At 52.5% G+C, this 18964-nt stretch overlaps 1 protein-coding gene and 1 non-coding gene across 2 annotated transcripts; both read left to right on the top strand.

Annotated features, from left to right (window-relative positions):
* Positions 1-1208: 1208 nt before the first annotated feature.
* Positions 1209-1312, top strand: LOC133067500 (U6 spliceosomal RNA). The gene has a single exon (XR_009695292.1). It is a non-coding gene; the product is annotated as a U6 spliceosomal RNA (small nuclear RNA).
* A 10471-nt stretch (positions 1313-11783) lies between these two features.
* Positions 11784-17602, top strand: RABGGTA (Rab geranylgeranyltransferase subunit alpha). Its single transcript, XM_061157875.1, has 17 exons — positions 11784-11926; positions 12238-12292; positions 12462-12572; positions 12950-13074; positions 13265-13452; positions 13710-13913; positions 14203-14286; positions 14373-14455; positions 14544-14645; positions 14749-14854; positions 14953-15004; positions 15145-15233; positions 15349-15437; positions 15528-15644; positions 16271-16384; positions 16639-16726; positions 17388-17602. Exons 2-17 carry the CDS (start codon positions 12290-12292, stop codon positions 17534-17536), a joined length of 1704 nt encoding a protein of 567 aa, XP_061013858.1. The 5' UTR covers positions 11784-11926; positions 12238-12289; the 3' UTR covers positions 17537-17602.
* The last annotated feature ends 1362 nt before the right edge of the window (positions 17603-18964 follow it).

Raw genomic sequence — 18964 nt, 5'->3', positions numbered from 1 at the left:
GGGTGCTACAATAAGTTACACAGTACAGAGTGCAGGAGGAAGCAGCTGGCTCCATTAGGGAATTGAAGGGAGTGATATTGATCAGAGATTTAAAGAATGGGGGTGGAGTATTTTCCTAACTAGGGGAAAAGAAAAGTATTGAAACGCAGAATGTTGCCGGACAGCTAGAAGTTGCTATGACGTAAGTGTAGATGTGATATGGGATAAATTTTCAGAGAAAGGAGATGAATACAGATCAGTGATTAAGATTTAAATTGTGGGCGGTAGGTTTCCACATGAGGGATTCATCTTAGACGCTGAGTGACTATTAAGGCAGAATACCCAGGGGAGGTAGGTGGTTGGAGAGAGGCCAGCTGGAGCTCCAGTTCAGCTGTGGTGGTGGCTTCCCTCGGAGTCCAGCGGGATAGCCTTAAAGTGTACGGCCTCAGGGTAGCCCTGCTGGGGCAAGGAGCTGGGCTTTCACTCCCCACCACCACTACCACTGAGCAGTCACCAGCCACAGCGTGGCCCAGGTGGGACTGGGCAGGGTAAACCAGGTCCAGGAGATCAACGGCAGCCCTCCAAGAAGAGCTGCAGGTGTCAACCCTGAAAGCACATTGAAGGGGACGTTGGGTACAAAAATGGAAAGGGGTATCCAGGCAGAGCTGGGCAGAGCACTAACACTGTTGGCTACAAGAGGATGTAAGTGGGAGAGGAGTGTGCACAATTTGTATTTGAGGAAGCTGACTGGGGCTCAGGGGTGGGGAAGATGGACCAGGGGAAAACAGGCAGGCATCAGAAGAGCTGCGTGGAGGCTGACCAATGTCCCAGGATGTGATGGCAATGGGGGTATGGGCTCAGGAGAGATTGCAGGAGGCAGAGTCGACAGACGGGGCCTGTCGGAAGAGAGGGGGCTGCTGCAGGACTGCTATAGCGTTACCACAAGCACGGGGGGCGTGAAAGTAACAACAGGCACAGAGAAAGAAAGAGTGTGCTGGAGCTGTGAAGGAGACACCAGCCTGCTGGAGGTCAGCCCTGATGCGACACAGGGGCTGCTGAGATGGAGCCCCCACCCCTACCAGAGCAAATCTAGGGACTTGGCCAGTCCCCAGGAGATGCTTAATCCCCTAAAGGAGCCCAGGGCAGGATGGAAAAGAGACTTTTGATTAGCATTTTAAAATGTACACTTATAAAACACAACATTCACGTAAGTCAGGATCCAAAAGGTAGTGCTCGCTTTGGCAGCACATATACTAAAATTGGAATCATACAGAGATTAGCATGGCCCCTGCGCAAGGATGACACACAAATTCATGAAGCGTTCCATATTTTTAAACAAATGGGACCTAATTAAAAGCTTTTGCACAACGGAGGAAACTACAAGCAAAGTGAAAAGACAGCCTTCAGAATGGGAGAAAATAATAGCAAACGAACCAACTGACAAAGAATTAATCTCAAAAATATACAAGCAATTCCTGCAGCTCAATTCTGGAAAAATAAATGACCCAATCAAAAAATGGGCCAAAGAACTAAACAGACATTTCGCCAAAGAAGACATACAGATGGCTAACAAACACATGAAAAGATGCTCAACATCACTCATTATCAGAGAAATGCAAATCAAAACCACAATGAGGTACCATTTCACACCGGTCAGAATGGCTGCTATCCAAAAATCTACAAGCAATAAATGCTGGAGAGGGTGTGGAGAAAAGGGAACCCTCTTACACTGTTGGTGGGAATGCAAACCAGTACAGCCACTATGGAGAACAGTGTGGAGATTCCTTAAAAAACTGGAAATAGAACTGCCATACGACCCAGCAATCCCACTTCTGGGCATACACACTGAGGAAACCAGAATTGAAAGAGACACGTGTACCCCTGTGTTCATCGCAGCGCTGTTTATAATAGCCAGAACATGGAAGCAACCTAGATGTCCATCAGCAGACAAATGGATTAGAAAGCTGTGGTACATATACACTATGGGATATTACTCAGCCATTAAAAAGAATTCATTTGAATCAGTTCTAATGAGGTGGTTGAAACTGGAGCCTATTATACAGAGTGAAGTAAGTCAGAAAGAAAAGCACCAATACAGTATACTAATGCATATATATGGAATTTAGAAAGATGGTAATGATAACCCTATATGCAAGACAGCAAAAGAGACACAGATGTATAGAACAGTCTTTTGGACTCTGTGGGAGAAAGCGAGGGTGGGATGATTTGAGAGAATAGCATTGAAATGTGTATATTACCATATGGAAATAGATCACCAGTCCAGGTTGGATGCATGAGACAGGGTGCTCAGGGCTGGTGCACTGGGATGACCCTGAGGGATGGGATGAGGAGGGAGGTGGGAGGGGGGTTCAGGATGGAGAACACATGTACACCCATGGCTGATTCATGTCAATGTATGGTAAAAACCACTACAATATTATAAAGTAATTAGCTTCCAATTAAAATTTTTTAAAAAAAGAATCCAAAAGGTATACAAAGGTAACGTGAGAAGTCTTCCTTTTATCCCTGCTCACCAGTGCCAGTCCCAATCTAGAAGCAGCCACAGAGAGAGCCCATGCCTGTGGAAGCAGAGAGCTAAGCTTACTGAGAGAAGAGATTTGACTGCATGCAAATCTGGGCCTCTCTTGCACTAAAGGGTTGTATTTTCCAGGCTCCAAAGGCCTGTTCTGGCCCTTGTGTCCTACACTTCTAAGCAAGGGGCAGCCCTGGGTCCAGAGGCCCCACCACTTCCCATGTTCTTATGCAGGTGCTCCCATCGCCAAAATCTTCCCTACCCTACAGGCAGGGAGAGTAAGAGAAACAGCAACTGAAGGCTTAAGGAATGGAGAAAAATGGCTGCAAGAAGCAGCAGTGGTGCCGAGGAGCCGGGCCTCAGCAGCCTGGCCAGCCCTGGGTTCCTCAGAAGTAGACCCACTCTGCTCCTGCAAGAGGCACGTCACACCTGAAGTGGAGTCCTCTTTCTAGAGCAACTGTCCAAGGGTTAGGGGTGCCCAGGTGAGGCCACCTGTGGAGCTTCTATCCCCAGGGAGTCCCCAGGGAGGTCGCTCTGAGCAACTGGCTGACACAAAAAACGAGAAGGTGATGGAAGCAGGGCAGAACCATGGGGCCTCAGATTCCAGCTTTCGGTCATTGTAATACATAATGCATAAGCTAAATGACACACCCACCAGTGCCATGGCAGTTCTAAGGCCAACCATCAAAGATCAAAACGTGGGTGGTGGCCCAGTTCCTGGAAATCTCTGTCCCTTCCCCAAAATAGTTGGAATAATTCACCTGCTCATTAGTCTGTGAAATTACCCAGCCCATAAAAACTGACACCCCATATTTCTGGGCTTCCTGTCTTCTGAGACAGCCCACACTCTGTCTGTGAAGCATGTTTCTCTCAAATAAATCCACTTCTTACCCATCCCTTTGTCTCTCACTGAATTCTTTCTGCAATGAGACATCAAGAACCCGAGCTTCATTAAGTCCTGAGAACAGGCCTGTGATCTCAATTAAAAGACCATGAGGGGGGACTTCCCTGGTGGTCCAGTGGTTAAGAATCTGCCTGCCAATGCAGGGAACACTGGCTTGATCCTTGGTCTGGGAAGATTCCACATGCCACTAGGCAACTAAACCTGTGCGTCACAACTTCTGAAGCCTGTGCGCCCAGAGCCTATGCTCTACGAGAGAAGCCACTGCAATGAGAAGCCTGAGCACTGGCAGCTAGAGAGTAGCCCCGATTTGCCGCAACTAGAGAAAGTCCACGAGCAGCAAGGAAGATCCAGCACAGCCAAAAATAAATAAAAATTTAAAGTGTGACTCTCCATAAACTTAAAAAAAAAAAAAAAAAGATGATGGGGGATTTCCCTGGTGGGCCAGTTGTTAAGAATCTGCCTTGCAATGCAGGGAACGTGGGTTTGATCCCTGGTCAGGGAATTAAGATCCCACATGCTATGGAGCAAGTAAGACCACATGATGCAACTACTGAGCCTGCAAACCACAACTAGAGAGTATGTGTGCCTAAAGGAAAGATCTCACAGGACACAGTGAAGATCCGGAGTGCCGCAACCAAGACCCGAAACAGCCAAATAAATATTTTTAAAATGCTTAGGCTTTAACATTTAAAATAAATGCACAAATAAAAAACTGTGGGTTCAAGTCCCATTCTGGGTTTAGGCTGGGCTCGAGTCCCAGTTAGAGTTACACGGTTTCAGCAGTGTAAATAGGGGGCTGGCTGTAAATGTCTAACCTGGAGCCCATCTATTTCCTGCCTCAACCTCAGCTCCCTGCCCCCTGTTCAGGGCTCTGGGGCCTGGGAGAGGACTGCATAAGACAGCTGTCAGCTGTGGGGGCACCGGGGGCCTCTGTGGGAACAAGCCCTGGGGAGGCTGGCCAACGCTGCATGCTCCCTGAACCTCAGCTCCGGGTCCTCCCTGCCCCACCCTTCCACTCCCCTCGGAACTCAAGCCTGAGTCATGATGGGTGCAAAGGGGACACAGAGACAGAGTGCTGCTTTAGTCAGCAATTCCAGCCGTTCTGCTTCTTTGCACTGAATTCAGAGGTTCCACACCACTCCCTGTCCACTTCCTCCCCACCTCACATGAGGCCTAGGGTGCAGACACCTCTGACCACCCTTCCTCACCTCACCCTAAGCTCCCGGCTCTGGGATCTAAAAGATCTAAGTCCCAACTCGCCTCCTCTTCCCCACCCAGATGGGTACAGCGTGTCTTGCCCTGACCACCATGGCTCACCATTCATTCATTCATGCATTCATTCTTTCCCAGGACCACTACCACCACCACTAGCTTTATCTCAATACCCTAGGGGTATTTAATTTTCCTGGGGGCACTTACGTCTTGATGAAACCATCTTTTGTATGTATTTGCTTCTATAGAGTGGGTCTCCCCAGCTTGAGAATAAGCTTTATGAGAGCAGGGACCTTGGCCGTCTTCGTCGTGCTGTGGGGTGAGCTGTATTGGTACTCAGTGATTAGTACTCAAGGACTGACTAGCTGAATTATGTAAATGTTGTTGAGTGTTGTCCAGTGGTGCAGGCACTGGACTAGGTGAGGGGGCACGCAATCAAAGCAGCCTTCTTGACAGAGCATGGCCAAAGAGAAAGCAGGGATGTGCACCCCCACAGGATGACCCGACCGTAGGCACCATAGGGCCTGCTGCTGGGGAGGCACAGAGGAGATGTGTGTTTGAGCCCCAAGCCAAGACTCCTCTCCGGCAGCTGCAGCCCCAACTCCAAGATCACTTCCCTGGGAACCTCACCCACTAGCATAAGAGCTTCCCCAGAGTCACACATGTCTTTCTAAGGGCAGAGCTGTAATGTTACATTTGCCTATTAGATCACTTGATTGCCTCTCTATACTGTTTCCAAAGGTTCTATAGGACAGCCCTGCTCAGGACCATAAGCTCCATGCATCCATTTGGCCTTGATGCCTACCATGGCGTCCAGGGCTGGGGCACCCAGTCACTGTCTGTTGAACAAAGGAATGGACAGGGAAGAGGTAAGGGCTGGATCCTCCCCAAAGCAAGCAGCTCCTCCTTCCTGGGACTCTCCTCTGTCCCCTGTTCTCATCTACCAGTGAGAGCATCCCACAGCCTCACCTTGTTCCAAGGATTCTGTTTCTCATGCAGGCATAGAACCTCAGGGCTACTACTTCTTGGCACCACTCACATTGTATATGCCCCAAACCCAAGGCATACCCTCGAGTTGTGCACTGGTGGTTGTCATTCAAGCTCTGCCAGGCAGTGAGTTTCTTGGCCACATTCCCAGCCTCACCACATCTGGGCAATTTTAAGGCAAGGTTCTCGTCTTCACCATGCAGTACCTGGCTCTTGTAACAGAGACTAGTTCTGACTCAAGAAGTTTTGCCAGCTTTTCAATTGCATTTCCTGGTTGCTTTCCCTTCATCTCTTCCCCTAGATCTGCCAACCTGAGTCAGCACCTGCCACGCCCTGGGGGAAATAGGATGCTCTAGATGGGGACTTTCCCTCTGGAGCCCTTCTGTCTTTGGGGCCCAGCCTTCCTGCCCTTCCCTCTCACTGGCCAATCTATTCCCTCTTCTTCTCCAGTTATGGGTATCTGGTGACACCACTGGTCATCGAGGAACTTCCCCAACCTGGCAGAGGGAACTGAAGAGCAGAGAGGAGAGAAAAAAACTGTAGCACTCAGATAAAGTACGCAGGACCCCAGAACCTTGGGGAGGTGGTGAATATAAAGGGTCTTTTTGGACTTTGAGTCATTCTAGCCCTCTGGGCCATCCCAAGAGTCAGATTCCTTCATAACTTTGGAGAACATTCTAGGCCTCGAATGTTCTCTACCCCATTTTCACAAAATTGTTGACCAGCACACATTTGGTTATCCCCCTCTTCCATGATGATGAATTCACCACCACTTATTTAGGCCCATTCTATCTTTGGACAGCTTTAATTGTAAGAAAGTCTGCCCCCATAACTAGTGTATATACATTCACTGGTCTTTGTTCTTTGCTCTCAAGATTAACAGAATCAATGTGGCTTCTGTTCCAACTAGAAGCCCTTAGAGTTTGAAGATCATCTGCCCCTTGAGTCTTCTCCCCCAGTTTGACATTCTCATGTCCTCTTTCTGATCATGGCCTGTTCTCACCATCTTAATTTCTCCCTCTGGACCTCACTGTTTGTCCCTGTCCCTCTTAAAATGGACCACACACTCCCAACAGGGTCTGACCATCATAGATCTGGGGCCTCTGCACCCCCATTCTGGGTCCTAAAGCTCTCTTCATGCCGCTCAAAGTCAGGCCAGTACTTCTGGCAAGGTGCTGGCTCTTACCACCCCTGTCCCAACCAGAATCACCCTGTATGCCCACTGGTGTCATTCCATCACCCACACATCATGCCCTTGTGCAGAGGATGGTTTGAGGACCAAAGAACCAGACTGTACCTCTGTCCCCATTCGATGCCATCTGGTCAAATCTGGGCCCTCAAATTAAGTTTAGATCTGGATTCCATCATCCAGCATTGCTCCCAACTATGTGTTAGCAGCCTTCAGTTCTTGAGAATGGCAGTGTGCTCAGCCAGCATGTCACTGAAAAGTGCCACCACCAGTAGAGACTTCCCTCTAAGTTGACAAACACACATTAGCCACCATTATTTGGAGATGAAATCCCTACCAGTTATATCTACTATCCTATCATCCTACCACAGTTAACCATCTTGTCCCTAAACATATCCCGAGATGGAGCTGATCCCTGCAGAACCTCTGTGATAATCACTGGGAAACCTGGTTTCCAGCCCTGGCTGCCACCAAATGTATGTGCTTTCATGTCACCAAGTGTGTGAGGGCTGCTGGGAAATAAGCAGGGGCCAGATGATCCATCGAGCCCTCTCCAGTTCTGGCATCCTGTTCTGGTGGTGGTCGAGGTTAGAGAGAAGGTCAAGAAGCTGAGGGAGAGAAGCTTCCATGTTGCAAGAGATAGGAAGTGGGCACTTCTGCTCCTGCGTAGGGAAGCTTCAACTCTGCCCTTCCTTCAGGGTGGCAGGTGGCAGGCTCAGCTTTCCCCCCTTGCAACTCCTTTACTGCGATTTAAGCTGATCCCTGGGCTTCCCAAGTGGTGCTGATGGTAAAAAACAGAACAAAACAAAAAAAACCTGGCTGCTAATGCAGGAGATGTAAGAGATGATGCCAGTTCAATCCCTGGGTCAGAAAGATCCCTTGGAAGAGGAGATGGCAGCCCACTCCAGTATTCTTGCCTGGAGAATTGCATGGACAGAGGAGCTTGGCCCAGACTTCCCAGTATTTGATTTCCCCTCAAGTGCCTGGGGTGCCCCCACCCAAACATCTAACCACTGCTCGCTTGCAGAACTATGGCCTCAAGAAGATTTAGACCATCAGTTCTGAGTTCCTCACAGTAGAACTCCCTCCCAACCTGGCTCTCCAGCACACCCACCCCAGCTTCCCAGGTCTTGCAATGCTTCACATCCCCACACCCTGGATGTTCGTTGGGCGCAGCAGAGCACAGTGGACAAGCTAGACAGAGGGAAAGTAAGGTGTCTTCTGAAATCAGATAGCCAAAGTTGGTTGGTTGGTCAGTATGTTTTAGGGAAGGACAAAACTTTATTGTGTGTATATAAAGGGTGATTTCAGTTGTCCTCTGAAGGGCACCCTGACTTTCAACGTGAGACCAGGCTTTATTACTTACAAACTGTGTGACCTTGGGCAGAATCTCAGTTTCTTCTCATCCTGGTTGTAAAGAAGTTAGTTGTTATTAATATTGGCTTCAAGGTCACAGAACCTCTCTTCAGAGTCTATGTTTTCCTCACTCCCCAGTGAGGATTCTTCGCCCCACAGCCCCAGTCAGGCCCTCACATGCCTCTACTAGAGTTTGTTGGTGGGTCTCTCAACTCTGCCTCCCGTGGTCCCCATTCCCTACTGGGTGGAATTCCTGCCTGCACCCACACTGCCCTCTTCTGTTATTGACAACAGCAATTTTAGTCATCTGACTGGTTGATTGTTGTTGTTAGCACAGGATTGAGATCAGAGGGTGCAAGAAAGGGAATAAAATTTGAGTTAGATTAATCATAAGCTCGGTGTAGGGGCACTTGGTTTCCTCCAGCTGTGTGACCTTAGGCAAGCAGCTTAACCTCTGTGGGAGCCCACTGTATGCATGGGTCCTCACCGTGCAATCATAACAGGTGGTGAGTGCCTCAAATAGGATGTCTGGGCCCAGTCAGTACTTGGTTATTCTTGCTCTTTTCTCTGCACAGAAGGGAGTAAAGTCCCTTCCTCAAGCATCATTCAGACTGTGGCCTCAGACACCTGCCTGCTTCCCACTTATCCCACACAGGAGGCCAAATATAACTCCTGACACATCCTTTTGCCTTAAAGCAAGAGGCTTGTCTTGGCTCCACTGCTCTTATCTCCACAGGCACCTGGTTCAGTCTCTGCCAGCCAGCTAAGTCTGTTTGGCTATCTCTCACCCACCTTCCTGTCATAACATGTGCTTGAAATGCCCTTCCTGTCCTCTTTCCAAAACCAGGCCCCACCTTCTTGGAAGCAGATTTAAGACTCACTTCCTCCCTTAAGTCTGCTTGACGCAAACCTCCCAGTTTCAGGATTGCTAATCACGAAAAAATATTTCATGCCTCCTGCAGCTTTCCTCCACCCCGTCTTCTCCACCCTTTGTGACTATGATGTAAGATTGCACCTGTCACATCTGTACCTGTGGGCTGTCTTCCCAGTTACCTGGTTGTACATGTGAGTGATTATAGAGTAGGAAGCAAGAATAGACAGTGAGCAAAAAACTCAACCAACAAAACAAAAATGTAGCTGGTGAGGTGGAGAGAGGATTGGGCCAGATCAGACCTATGTTCCTCTGACCACTTACTACATGGGTGACACTTAGCAAGTTACTTAGCCTTTCTCTCTGAGCCTCTATTTCCTGGCATATTTGTTAAGAAAATCAGAAAATTACTAGAACTTCCATGGTGGTCCAATGGTTAAGAATCTGCCTGCCAATGCAGGGGACACGGGTTTGATCCTCAGTCAGGGAACTAAGATAGCACTTGTGGGGCAACTAAACCTACAAGCCAGTAGTAGAGAGAAGTCCCCGCACACTGCAATGAACACCCAGCCCAGCCAAAAAGAAAAAATTATGACTATGATCATTTACCTTACCCAGTACTGTCCTTACTCAGTACTGTTCAGGCACTGTCCTAACCACTTTACATAGACTTTTACATTTAATTTTCACTCAACACTAGCAGGTAGGTAACATTATTTTCCCTGTGCTTCAGTTTTAAATACTGAGACACAGTAGAAGCTCAACACAGATATTAAGTATCTTGCCCAGGTCACATAGCTAATAAATGGCAAGGCCAGAATTTGCACCTAGGCAGCTGGACCCCAGAGCCCCTGTTCCTAAGCACTCTCTTTACTGCCTCCCACATGTAATCCTGAGTGTGTGCAAAGCCCTTGACACAGTGCTTGTGACTGCAGTCCCAGTGAGGAAGGTGACTGCAAGCAGAGAAGGCCAGGACAAGTGTCTCTTTCCCTGTGACTTGTCAGGACAGAATAGACAGTGGACAAATTACACACATTTCCAGGGCCTAAGAAAGGTGGGGAAGCAATATAAAGAATTTAAAGCCATATTTTCTTACCCAGATGTGTCTTATAAACATATATATGCCACATGGACACACACTTCTCACAAATACATCACACTCACACATACACAATCAGTGACCACTCTGAACCCATGAAGCTTCCACCAGGAAACCTTCCTGAGCTGGTCCAGGCCTCACAATCTCTCAGATCCCTAAATGTGTACAGCACTGACCATTAGGCCGAGCCAAGCCAGCCCTCACTATGTAGTGTTCTATTCATTCAAATAACTATCTAATAACTACTGAAAATCGGGACAAGGTATTGGAGAAGGAGGATCAAAAAAAATGTTGTTCCTCTCCTCCGGGAACTTTGAATCTCCTAGGAGAAGCTAGCATACACATCAAGACTTCACAGTAGGACAGAGGAATAAGCGTTATCATTGACAGACTGAGGTATTTTGGAAAGCTTCCTGGAGGTGACACTTGAGTTAAATTTTAAAAGTGAACAGGAGTTATTCTGGCAAAGGAAGAGGTGTGGAGGAGAGTAAGAAAGAGGGAACAGGTTAACATGCTTGGGAAACCCCAAGTCTATCAGCTGAAATGAAGAGTTTTTCATAGAGGCAGAACATGAGGCCATAGGGATAAGCAGGGCCCAAATGCCAAAAAGCCTGATGTGCTGACCCTGAGAGATTCAGAGTCTTTCCCAAAAAGCTTCATGGAAGGGTTTTTGGCAGAGACACATCACGATCGAATCTGCATTTCAGAAAGGGTGACTCAGCAACACAGAGATAAAGGGGTGACAGGGTGAAAATGAGGGGACATTGAAAAGACTTTCAACTATCTCTGGAATAAATGAACTGAAATTCTTAGCACAGTGGGAATGGAGAGGGTATTTATGACATATCATGGAAAATTGCGGAGGCCATCCACTGATATAGGTAACATGAAGGCCAAAGGTTAGACTGGAAGGAGAGGAGACAATGATACTTTTTGACTTCTGGAGTTCCAGGTGTCTCTTGGACACCCAGGTGATACCTAATAGACTTATGAATATGTGTGTGTGTTTTCCATTATTACAGTTCACAAGACATGTGGACTGGAGATACAAGTTTGAGGGCCATTAGCGTACAGGTAGCAATTAAAACCAAGACTGTGGATGTAGTCACTCAGAGAAAGTGTGGGCCAGGAGGTCTGTGGACTCAGGACTGAGCTCTGAGGAGCTCCAACTCCAAGCAGTTGAAGGCTTGGATCTGTGAACAAACATTCTTCCTGGAGCAGGGTGTGAAGAAAGGCGTGAGGAAAGGAGATCAACAACATTTAGAGGAAAACAGCGTGAACAGACGAGAAGACAGGGGCGAAACTGCAGGAGAGGCCAGAACACGGTGTCAAGTCAAGGAAAGTCAGTAGCGTCAAACACTGCAGAGGTCAACGAAGATAAGGACAGGAAACTTCATGTTAGGTCTGGCAACTAAGAGGCGGCCAGTGCAGCCAGAGTGAGGTCACTCCCGCGATGAAAGGGTGGGTTTCCGCTGTCGAAGAAATCTTTTCAACTGAAACGCAGTTTGAGCAGCTGGCTGGGAACTGCACCCCGCGCTGCTTTCCCGAGCTCATCAGAGACTCATCAGAGTCTCACACATCAGTAGGCTAACAGGGACTTGGCGTTTTCGAACAGAGCGCGCAGGGATCTTGCGCAGGCGCTTCCGGATTCGGTCGGCTCTCCCGCAAGCCCCTCCCCAGGCCTGCAGAGGGAGCTGCGCCTCGGAGAAGCCAGGGCGTGACGCCGCTCTAGCCAGCGCTCCGACTCGGTGGCGGGCGCCGCAGCTCCGCGTCCCGCTCGCCTCCTCCCGGCCCAGGTGGGTCCGCCCGCGGGGGGCAGCAGTGCTTGGGAGCCGTGGGGCGGGCGGGTAGCGGCAACCTCTGGGCGCGGAGTGGTCCCCATCACCTAAGTGCCCCAACTCAGCCCCGGTCCCGGCGGTTCGGGCTGTGGGCAGGGCCGCACGTGTGCAAGTCCAGTTCGGGTGGGTTCCTCCTGGACTTGCAGTGTCTGTCCCGGGACCCCTTAACACCCCAGGGGTCTCTGCCCGGGCTTGCTCAGGCTTCCTGGGGACAGAAGGGGCGGGGCTCCAAGGGGCGGGACTCCCATGATTGACACGTCTTTCGCCAGGTTTTGCGGGCACCACTGGACCCTTCCCCTGCCCTGAATCTGAGCCAGCACCATGGTGAGAACCCGAGCCCAGCGCCCTACCTCCGCATGCTCATGCCCTTGCCCTTGTCCGGCGTGGGCTTGCCTCCGTTGCCCGATATAAACCTGGGGCTCCGCAGGGGTGGTTCCGGTGGGTCTGCCCCAGCAAGTCAGCCTGCACTCTTGCAACCCGCCCATCCCTATAGCACGGGCGCCTGAAGGTGAAGACATCGGAAGAGCAAGCGGAAGCCAAAAGACTAGAGCGGGAACAGAAGCTGAAGCTATACCAGGCAGCCACCCGGACTGTCTTCCAGAAGGTGGGGCCCTCAGAGGTAGTCCCCTCTCACCGTGGCTCCCTCAGCATAGCACTTGGCCAAGAACTGCGCCTTAGAGTCAGGTTGCTTGGATCCACATCTATTCTATCACTTACTAGCTGTGTGTCCTTAGGCAAGCTACTGAATCTCTTTAGACCTCAATTTGCCCATCTGTAAAACAGGGCTAAGGATTGCACTTACTGCATAAGGCTAATGTGAAAATCAGTGATTGCAAGATTACATATTATCCCATCAAGTGCTTTGTATAGTACTTGTAGTAAAGCGTGGCATTTACAGAACATTCAGTAGTTCTATTTATGTTATGGAGCTCTGTAGCAGAAGAGTGATGTGATCCCTGATCCTGCTATCTATCCTCTCAGCGCCAGGCTGGAGAGCTGGATGAGTCAGTGCTGGAACTGACAAGCCAGATTCTGGGAGCCAACCCTGACTTTGCCACCCTCTGGAACTGTCGACGAGAGGTGCTCCAGCGGCTGGAGGTCCAGAAGTATGTAGGGGTTTAGGGCCCAAGGAAGATGGCCACTCCCTCTGGCCCTGCCCGGCCTGGGTCCAGGGGTGGAAGAAGAATAGGGCAGCCAGGGGCATAGGCAGAGGGCAGTGGAGGGCTGGGTACAGAAAGTCAGGGGTGAACTGAGATTGGGTGTTGGAGGGCCCTGACCCCATTCCTCTGGGCACAGGTCCTCTGAGGAGTTGGCCGCTTTGGTGAAGGCAGAACTGGGCTTCCTGGAGAGCTGCCTGAGGGTGAACCCCAAGTCTTATGGTACCTGGCACCACCGCTGCTGGCTGCTGGGCCGCCTGCCAGAGCCCAACTGGGCCCGGGAGCTGGAGTTGTGTGCCCGCTTCCTCGAGGTTGACGAGCGGAACTGTACGTTCCTGCAGATTCTGTCCCCCAGCTTACACCTGCCCCGTGTCCCGGTACTAGGGCCTCAGTAAGGTCCAGAGCTGGGAGGGATGGCCAGGATGGGTCCACTGAGCTGATGACACAAGGGATGATGAGGCCAAATGTGTCCTCCATGGAGGGCACAGAGGTGTTTCTTGGGGTCTTCAAGGGGATGCCAGGGTCCCAGCCAGGCAGCTCTTCTTGCCCTGCTTCTGAGATGTGTTCTCTGCCTATCCCCCCAGTTCACTGCTGGGACTACCGGCGGTTTGTGGCTGCACAGGCAGCTGTGCCCCCTGCAGAGGAGCTTGCCTTCACTGACAGCCTCATCACCCGAAACTTCTCCAACTACTCCTCCTGGCATTACCGCTCCTGCCTCTTGCCCCAGCTGCACCCTCAGCCGGACTGTGGACCCCAGGGGCGCCTCCCTGAGGATGTGCTGCTCAAAGGTGAGCAGGGTCAGGGTGTGCTCGAGAGGACTCTGCCGTGCTGCCCTTCTGACCCTAATGCCTAGGCCTGCTCCTGAACCTACCACTCGGGAAAGCGCCTGGCTCTGGGGATGCATAAGATCCAGCCCCTGGCTGCAGGGAGCCCAAGTGTCCACTTGGCCCCTGGGTAAGGCTGGCATAGAAGTCAAACTGAAGGCAGGAAGTCCTCCAAGGAGAGGGCAGTCTGTGGGGGTAGACAGGAGCCCAGAAGGGTCCTAACCAAAGCCCCATGCCTCCTTGGCCCCTGCAGAGCTGGAGCTGGTGCAGAACGCTTTCTTCACTGACCCCAATGACCAGAGTGCCTGGTTCTACCATCGCTGGCTCCTGGGACGAGGTGAACAGTAGGGAAGAGGTGGGGGATTGGAGCCAAGAAGGAGTGGAAGGATATTTAAGGCGACCTGAGACTGTTTCTTCCCACAGCTGATCCCCAGGATGCCCTGCGCTGCCTGCACGTGAGCCGGGATGAGGCTTGCCTGACCGTCTCCTTCTCTCGGCCCCTCCTCGTGAGTCCCGAAGCCTTGGCTGAAGGGTACCGTGGATGGTGGGCCTGGTGCCGTTGGAGTGATGGTCTGTCTCTGTCCCCTGCACCAGGTGGGCTCGGGCGCGGAGACCTTGCTGCTCATGGTTGATGAGTCACCCCTGGCTGTGGAGTGGAGGACCCCAGAGGGCAGGAACCGGCCTAGCCACGTCTGGGTATCCCGGGGTTGGTGGGCGGAGTCGGGGCTGGGACAGGGCTGGGGTGGGACAGTCAGAAAAGTGGTGCAGCCTGGGCTTTCTCATAACCCTGTGCTCCCAGCTCTGTGACCTGCCCGCCACCTCCCTCAACGACCAGTTGCCCCAGCATACGTTTCGTGTCATTTGGACGGCAGGCGATGCCCAGAAGGAGTGTGTGCTCTTAAAAGGTGAGCCAGCCTGCAGCCTCCACCCTTTGCAGCAGCCCCCCTCCCATCCCTGTCTTCCTGTCACGGGTGTCCTCTGCTACCCCTGCTCTGTCTCTCAGGCCGCCAAGAGGGCTGGTGCCGGGACTCCGCCACGGATGAGCAGCTCTTCAGGTGATGAGCACAGAGAGGCGCACGCAGGAGCAGGGCTCTGCACTCTGGGCAGCTGGGTGGGGTGCGGAGGGCTCAAGCAGATGTCTCAGACTGGCTCCTGGGGATGACCGGCACCGCTCCCCCACCCTGGCCCCCCTCAGGTGTGAGCTGTCGGTGGAGAAGTCCACGGTGCTGCAGTCGGAGCTGGAATCCTGTAAGGAGCTGCAGGAGCTGGAGCCTGAGAATAAATGTGAGGCCCGATTCCCCTGAGCTCCTGCTCCTCTAAGGAGGGCCCATCCTAGACAGGCTCCTCGCCAGGAGGGTCCAGGTGAGACCTGCCGTCCTCTTCCCCGCCCTCTCCCCAGGGTGCCTGCTCACCATCATCTTGCTGATGAGGGCGCTGGACCCCCTGCAGTATGAGAAGGAGACCCTACAGTACTTCCAAACCCTCAAGGCAGGTTGGGTCTGCGGGAATTGGCACGGGGGCAGCCCAGCACGGGCGGGCAGCTGACACACAGTCCCTGTGTCCTCCTCTCCCTGCCAGGCTGTGGACCCAATGAGGGCAGCGTACCTCGATGACCTGCGCAGCAAGTTCCTGCTGGAGAACAGCGTGCTCAAGATGGAGTACGCGGAGGTGCGCGTGCTGCACCTGGCTCACAAGGTAGGGTGTGCGCACGCGCCTTCCCCTCCCCCACCCCGCTGGCCCGCCTCCCTCTTCCTCAGGACCTGGCAGCGTCTGTGTCTGCTCCCCAGGCCGCAGCCAAGACACTCACCGTCCCCCGCTTTGCCTTCCATCTCACATGCCCTTCTGGACATTTCTTCCTTAGCTCATCTATGCTTCTCTCCCTGGGGCAGACCCCAACACCTAACCGCTGAATAGCTCTCAGAGATTTCTGACAAAACTCCTGACTCTGTTTTTCCCCTGTAGTCCTTCCTAATCAGTCTCCCCAACACGTTATTTTTATCATGTCGCTGCCGCCCACCTTTGCTGCCACCAAACCAACTCCGGGCTCCCCAGGCCCTCTTCCCGCTAGTGTCTGTGTTCATCCCAGCACCGTGTACCCGCCCCGCCACAGGCCACCCCAGCCCCAGCACCTTTGTCTCCCCCGTGTCCTTGATCTGGAGCATGTACTGCCGGGGGTGGTGAGGTATGCTTCCCAGCTGCTCGCTCCTGTCCTCAGCTGGGGTCCCCCAGGGCCTGTGTGGGGCGCACCGGGCGAAAGCCTGATGAACGACGGCTGAGAGCTGTCTCCCCGGCCTCGCTGGGTATCTCGTCCCCCTCCTCAGGATCTGACAGTACTTTGCCATCTGGAGCAGCTGCTCTTGGTCACTCACCTTGACCTGTCGCACAATCGTCTCCGATCCCTGCCGCCTGCCCTGGCTGCCCTGCGCTGCCTTGAGGTAAAGCCCCCACTCCTCTGTCATCGTCCTGGGTTTCCCTTTCCCCTTCCTCCACCTCAGAAGTCTACCCACCCTACTAAGAGATGCCCGGGTCCTCCCAGCCCCCACAGAGGACCCCAGCATTCTCCTCTGTCATGCAGCCTGACCCCAGGAGCCCTTCCATGCCTTGTAAACTGATCACCCTGGGCTCCCCGGTGGCTTGTACCAGTCCCATGCTGACAGCTGCCTGCCTGCCTTGTCTTCCCTGCTCCCAGGTGCTGCAGGCCAATGATAACGCAATCGAATCCCTGGACGGTGTCACCAACCTGCCCCGGTTGCAGGAGCTCGTTCTGTGTAACAACCGTATCCTTCTGTCTGGGTGCCATTCAGACAGCAGGGAGGGCACGGTGCCACACCAGGAAGGGATGGCCAGGAGGCAGGGCGGGCATGCCCCTGGGCGTGAGGAGAGGGCGTTGGGCATCTAAGCTGAGAAGAGAGGATAGCCTGGCCCTCTATGAGGCTGTCATTGACTCTCACTGGTAAGAGTTTTGTAGGATGGAAGGAAGTGACTCCCTCAAAACCTGAGTTCACAAACCGGCGCCTCTAGATGTTCTTGGGTACCACATCGTATGTTTAAAGTCAGGAGATTTTATATTCTTTAAAAAACCTAGAGTTCCAATTCTGCTCAAAACTTGGAAGTTGAAGCACGCTTTGGCCTGCATTTCCACTCGGGAGCCCCTGGCAATTGATGAATCATGGGCGCCTCTGCAGCAGGGGCTGGCTTTCCCTTTGGCCACAGTTTCCACCACCTCTCTGGGACCATATCCCGTCAGGGTCCTGCGCCTCCTGCCTGGCCCCCGGGAGCAGGTGTCTGCAGCCTAGAGCCCTGTGTCCTACGGTGAAGTGGCCGCGGGGCCCATCCAGCGGGCCTCTCAGTAGCGGTGCTCGTTCTGCAGTGATAGGTGTTCAGGAGCAGGCGGATCTGGAGAACCAGCTTTCCTTGACTCCTTGACTCCTGCCCAAGGCCTCCAGCAGCCTGTGGTGCTCCAGCCTCTCGCCTCCTGCCCCAGGCTGACCCTCCTTAACCTGCAGGGCAACCCGCTGTGCCAGGCGGAGGGCAGCTCAGAGCACCTGGCCGAGCTGCTGCCTTCTATTAGCAGCATCCTCACCTAAGAGGCCCTGCCCTCACACTTGCCCTTTAACTTATTGGAACTGAATAAACAATGAAGAGGTCCCTGAGCGCTGCGAGGCTGCCGCCGCCACCACCATTATTGCTGTCACCACTGCTTTTCTGGACAAGAAAGGGAAAGAGATGTGTCGGCTCCCCGGCTCTGCTTCCGTTTTATGCTCAGTCTTGCTGTTCCCTATCATGGAGAAGCAGAACCTCCATGTTGGGGGCAGAATCAGGCCACGGCTGGATTGGAGTTTGCCTTCTGCTTTGGGGCTGAGCTGGGCCTAAGCTCCAGGCTGGCATCTGGTTGGGGTTCAGGTTCTAGTTGGAGTGGGGCTACAAAGCACCTGGAAGTCTCTCCAACTAGAAGGGCTCAGAGAAGTTTCTTCCGTGACCTGTGCCCCTTCCAGATACCTTGTCTGCCCTGGCTCTCCTTCACCAAAGCTGTTCCCAGCAGGTGTGGGTCAGAGTGCCCTGGTTCCACTCTCTTATAACAACACTATTAGTCTCCATGAGTAGCATGCCCAGGATAAAGAGCCCTTGAAAATACTTGATCCCCACAAGCTCTCAGGGCCGAGATGATTAGGCCCATTGTGCTGATGAGGAAACTGCTGTTCAGACGCACCCAAGGTTGCTGAGCTCAAGTGCTGGAGCCAAGCTGTCTCTGCAACTTGGTCTGGGATTCTAGATTCATGTTCTTGCTTCTGGATTGGGCAGAACCTGGCCTTAGCTCCTGAAGTACTGAGATGGTGTCTTTTCCCAGGGTCCCCCCTCCAACACACACAAGTACCTTGTCCTGACTCTGAAAGCCCTGGGGCACTTGAGCCTCCCGGGAGGAAAGGGGAGTGGCTCAGGGGTGAGGGCCCTGACTCAAACCTGGCTGGGTGGGGAAACAGAAAGATTGATTGAAACAAGAGGGAGAGAATGTGACAAGGCATTTTCCTGTTTCCCTGAGAAAATACCTGGGCCTACATGTACGCACACTGGACTCTCAGGGCCCTCCCTGCCCTTTCCGTATCCAGAGTGATAACACAAACAGCCTTCCATGAAGCCCTTTGGCTGACCTGCCTGATACCTGCCTGGAAATTTGATTTCTGCTAGTGTGATTTCTGCTCTTGAATGTGCTGGAGGTGGGGTTAGACACCCCCTGCCAGGTCTGGAGCTTCAACTTGGACAGGAAAAGGTCGTGGGGGTGTGGAGGGCTCTGCCAGGTCCTGGAGCCTCTGTCCCCACTCCCCAAGGCACCTCCCTGTCCCATGCATCACCAAACTCAGCCTCTCCTCCAGGCAGCTTCCTTGTATCTCCTTGCCCTCCCTGTTTTTACTGTCTTCTGTTCAGTGTCCCATGGGCAGAGCTGGGACAATGGCAGGATGGAGAGAAGAGAACCCAAGAACAGGGTCCCAACCTTCCAGAAGATGCCTGACCTCCTC

This window comes from Dama dama, chromosome 12, assembly GCF_033118175.1.
Source record: "Dama dama isolate Ldn47 chromosome 12, ASM3311817v1, whole genome shotgun sequence".
NCBI classification, from domain to species: domain Eukaryota; kingdom Metazoa; phylum Chordata; class Mammalia; order Artiodactyla; family Cervidae; genus Dama; species Dama dama.
Note: the sequence above shows the minus strand (reverse complement) of the source record. Positions and strands in the feature narration are given on the sequence as shown.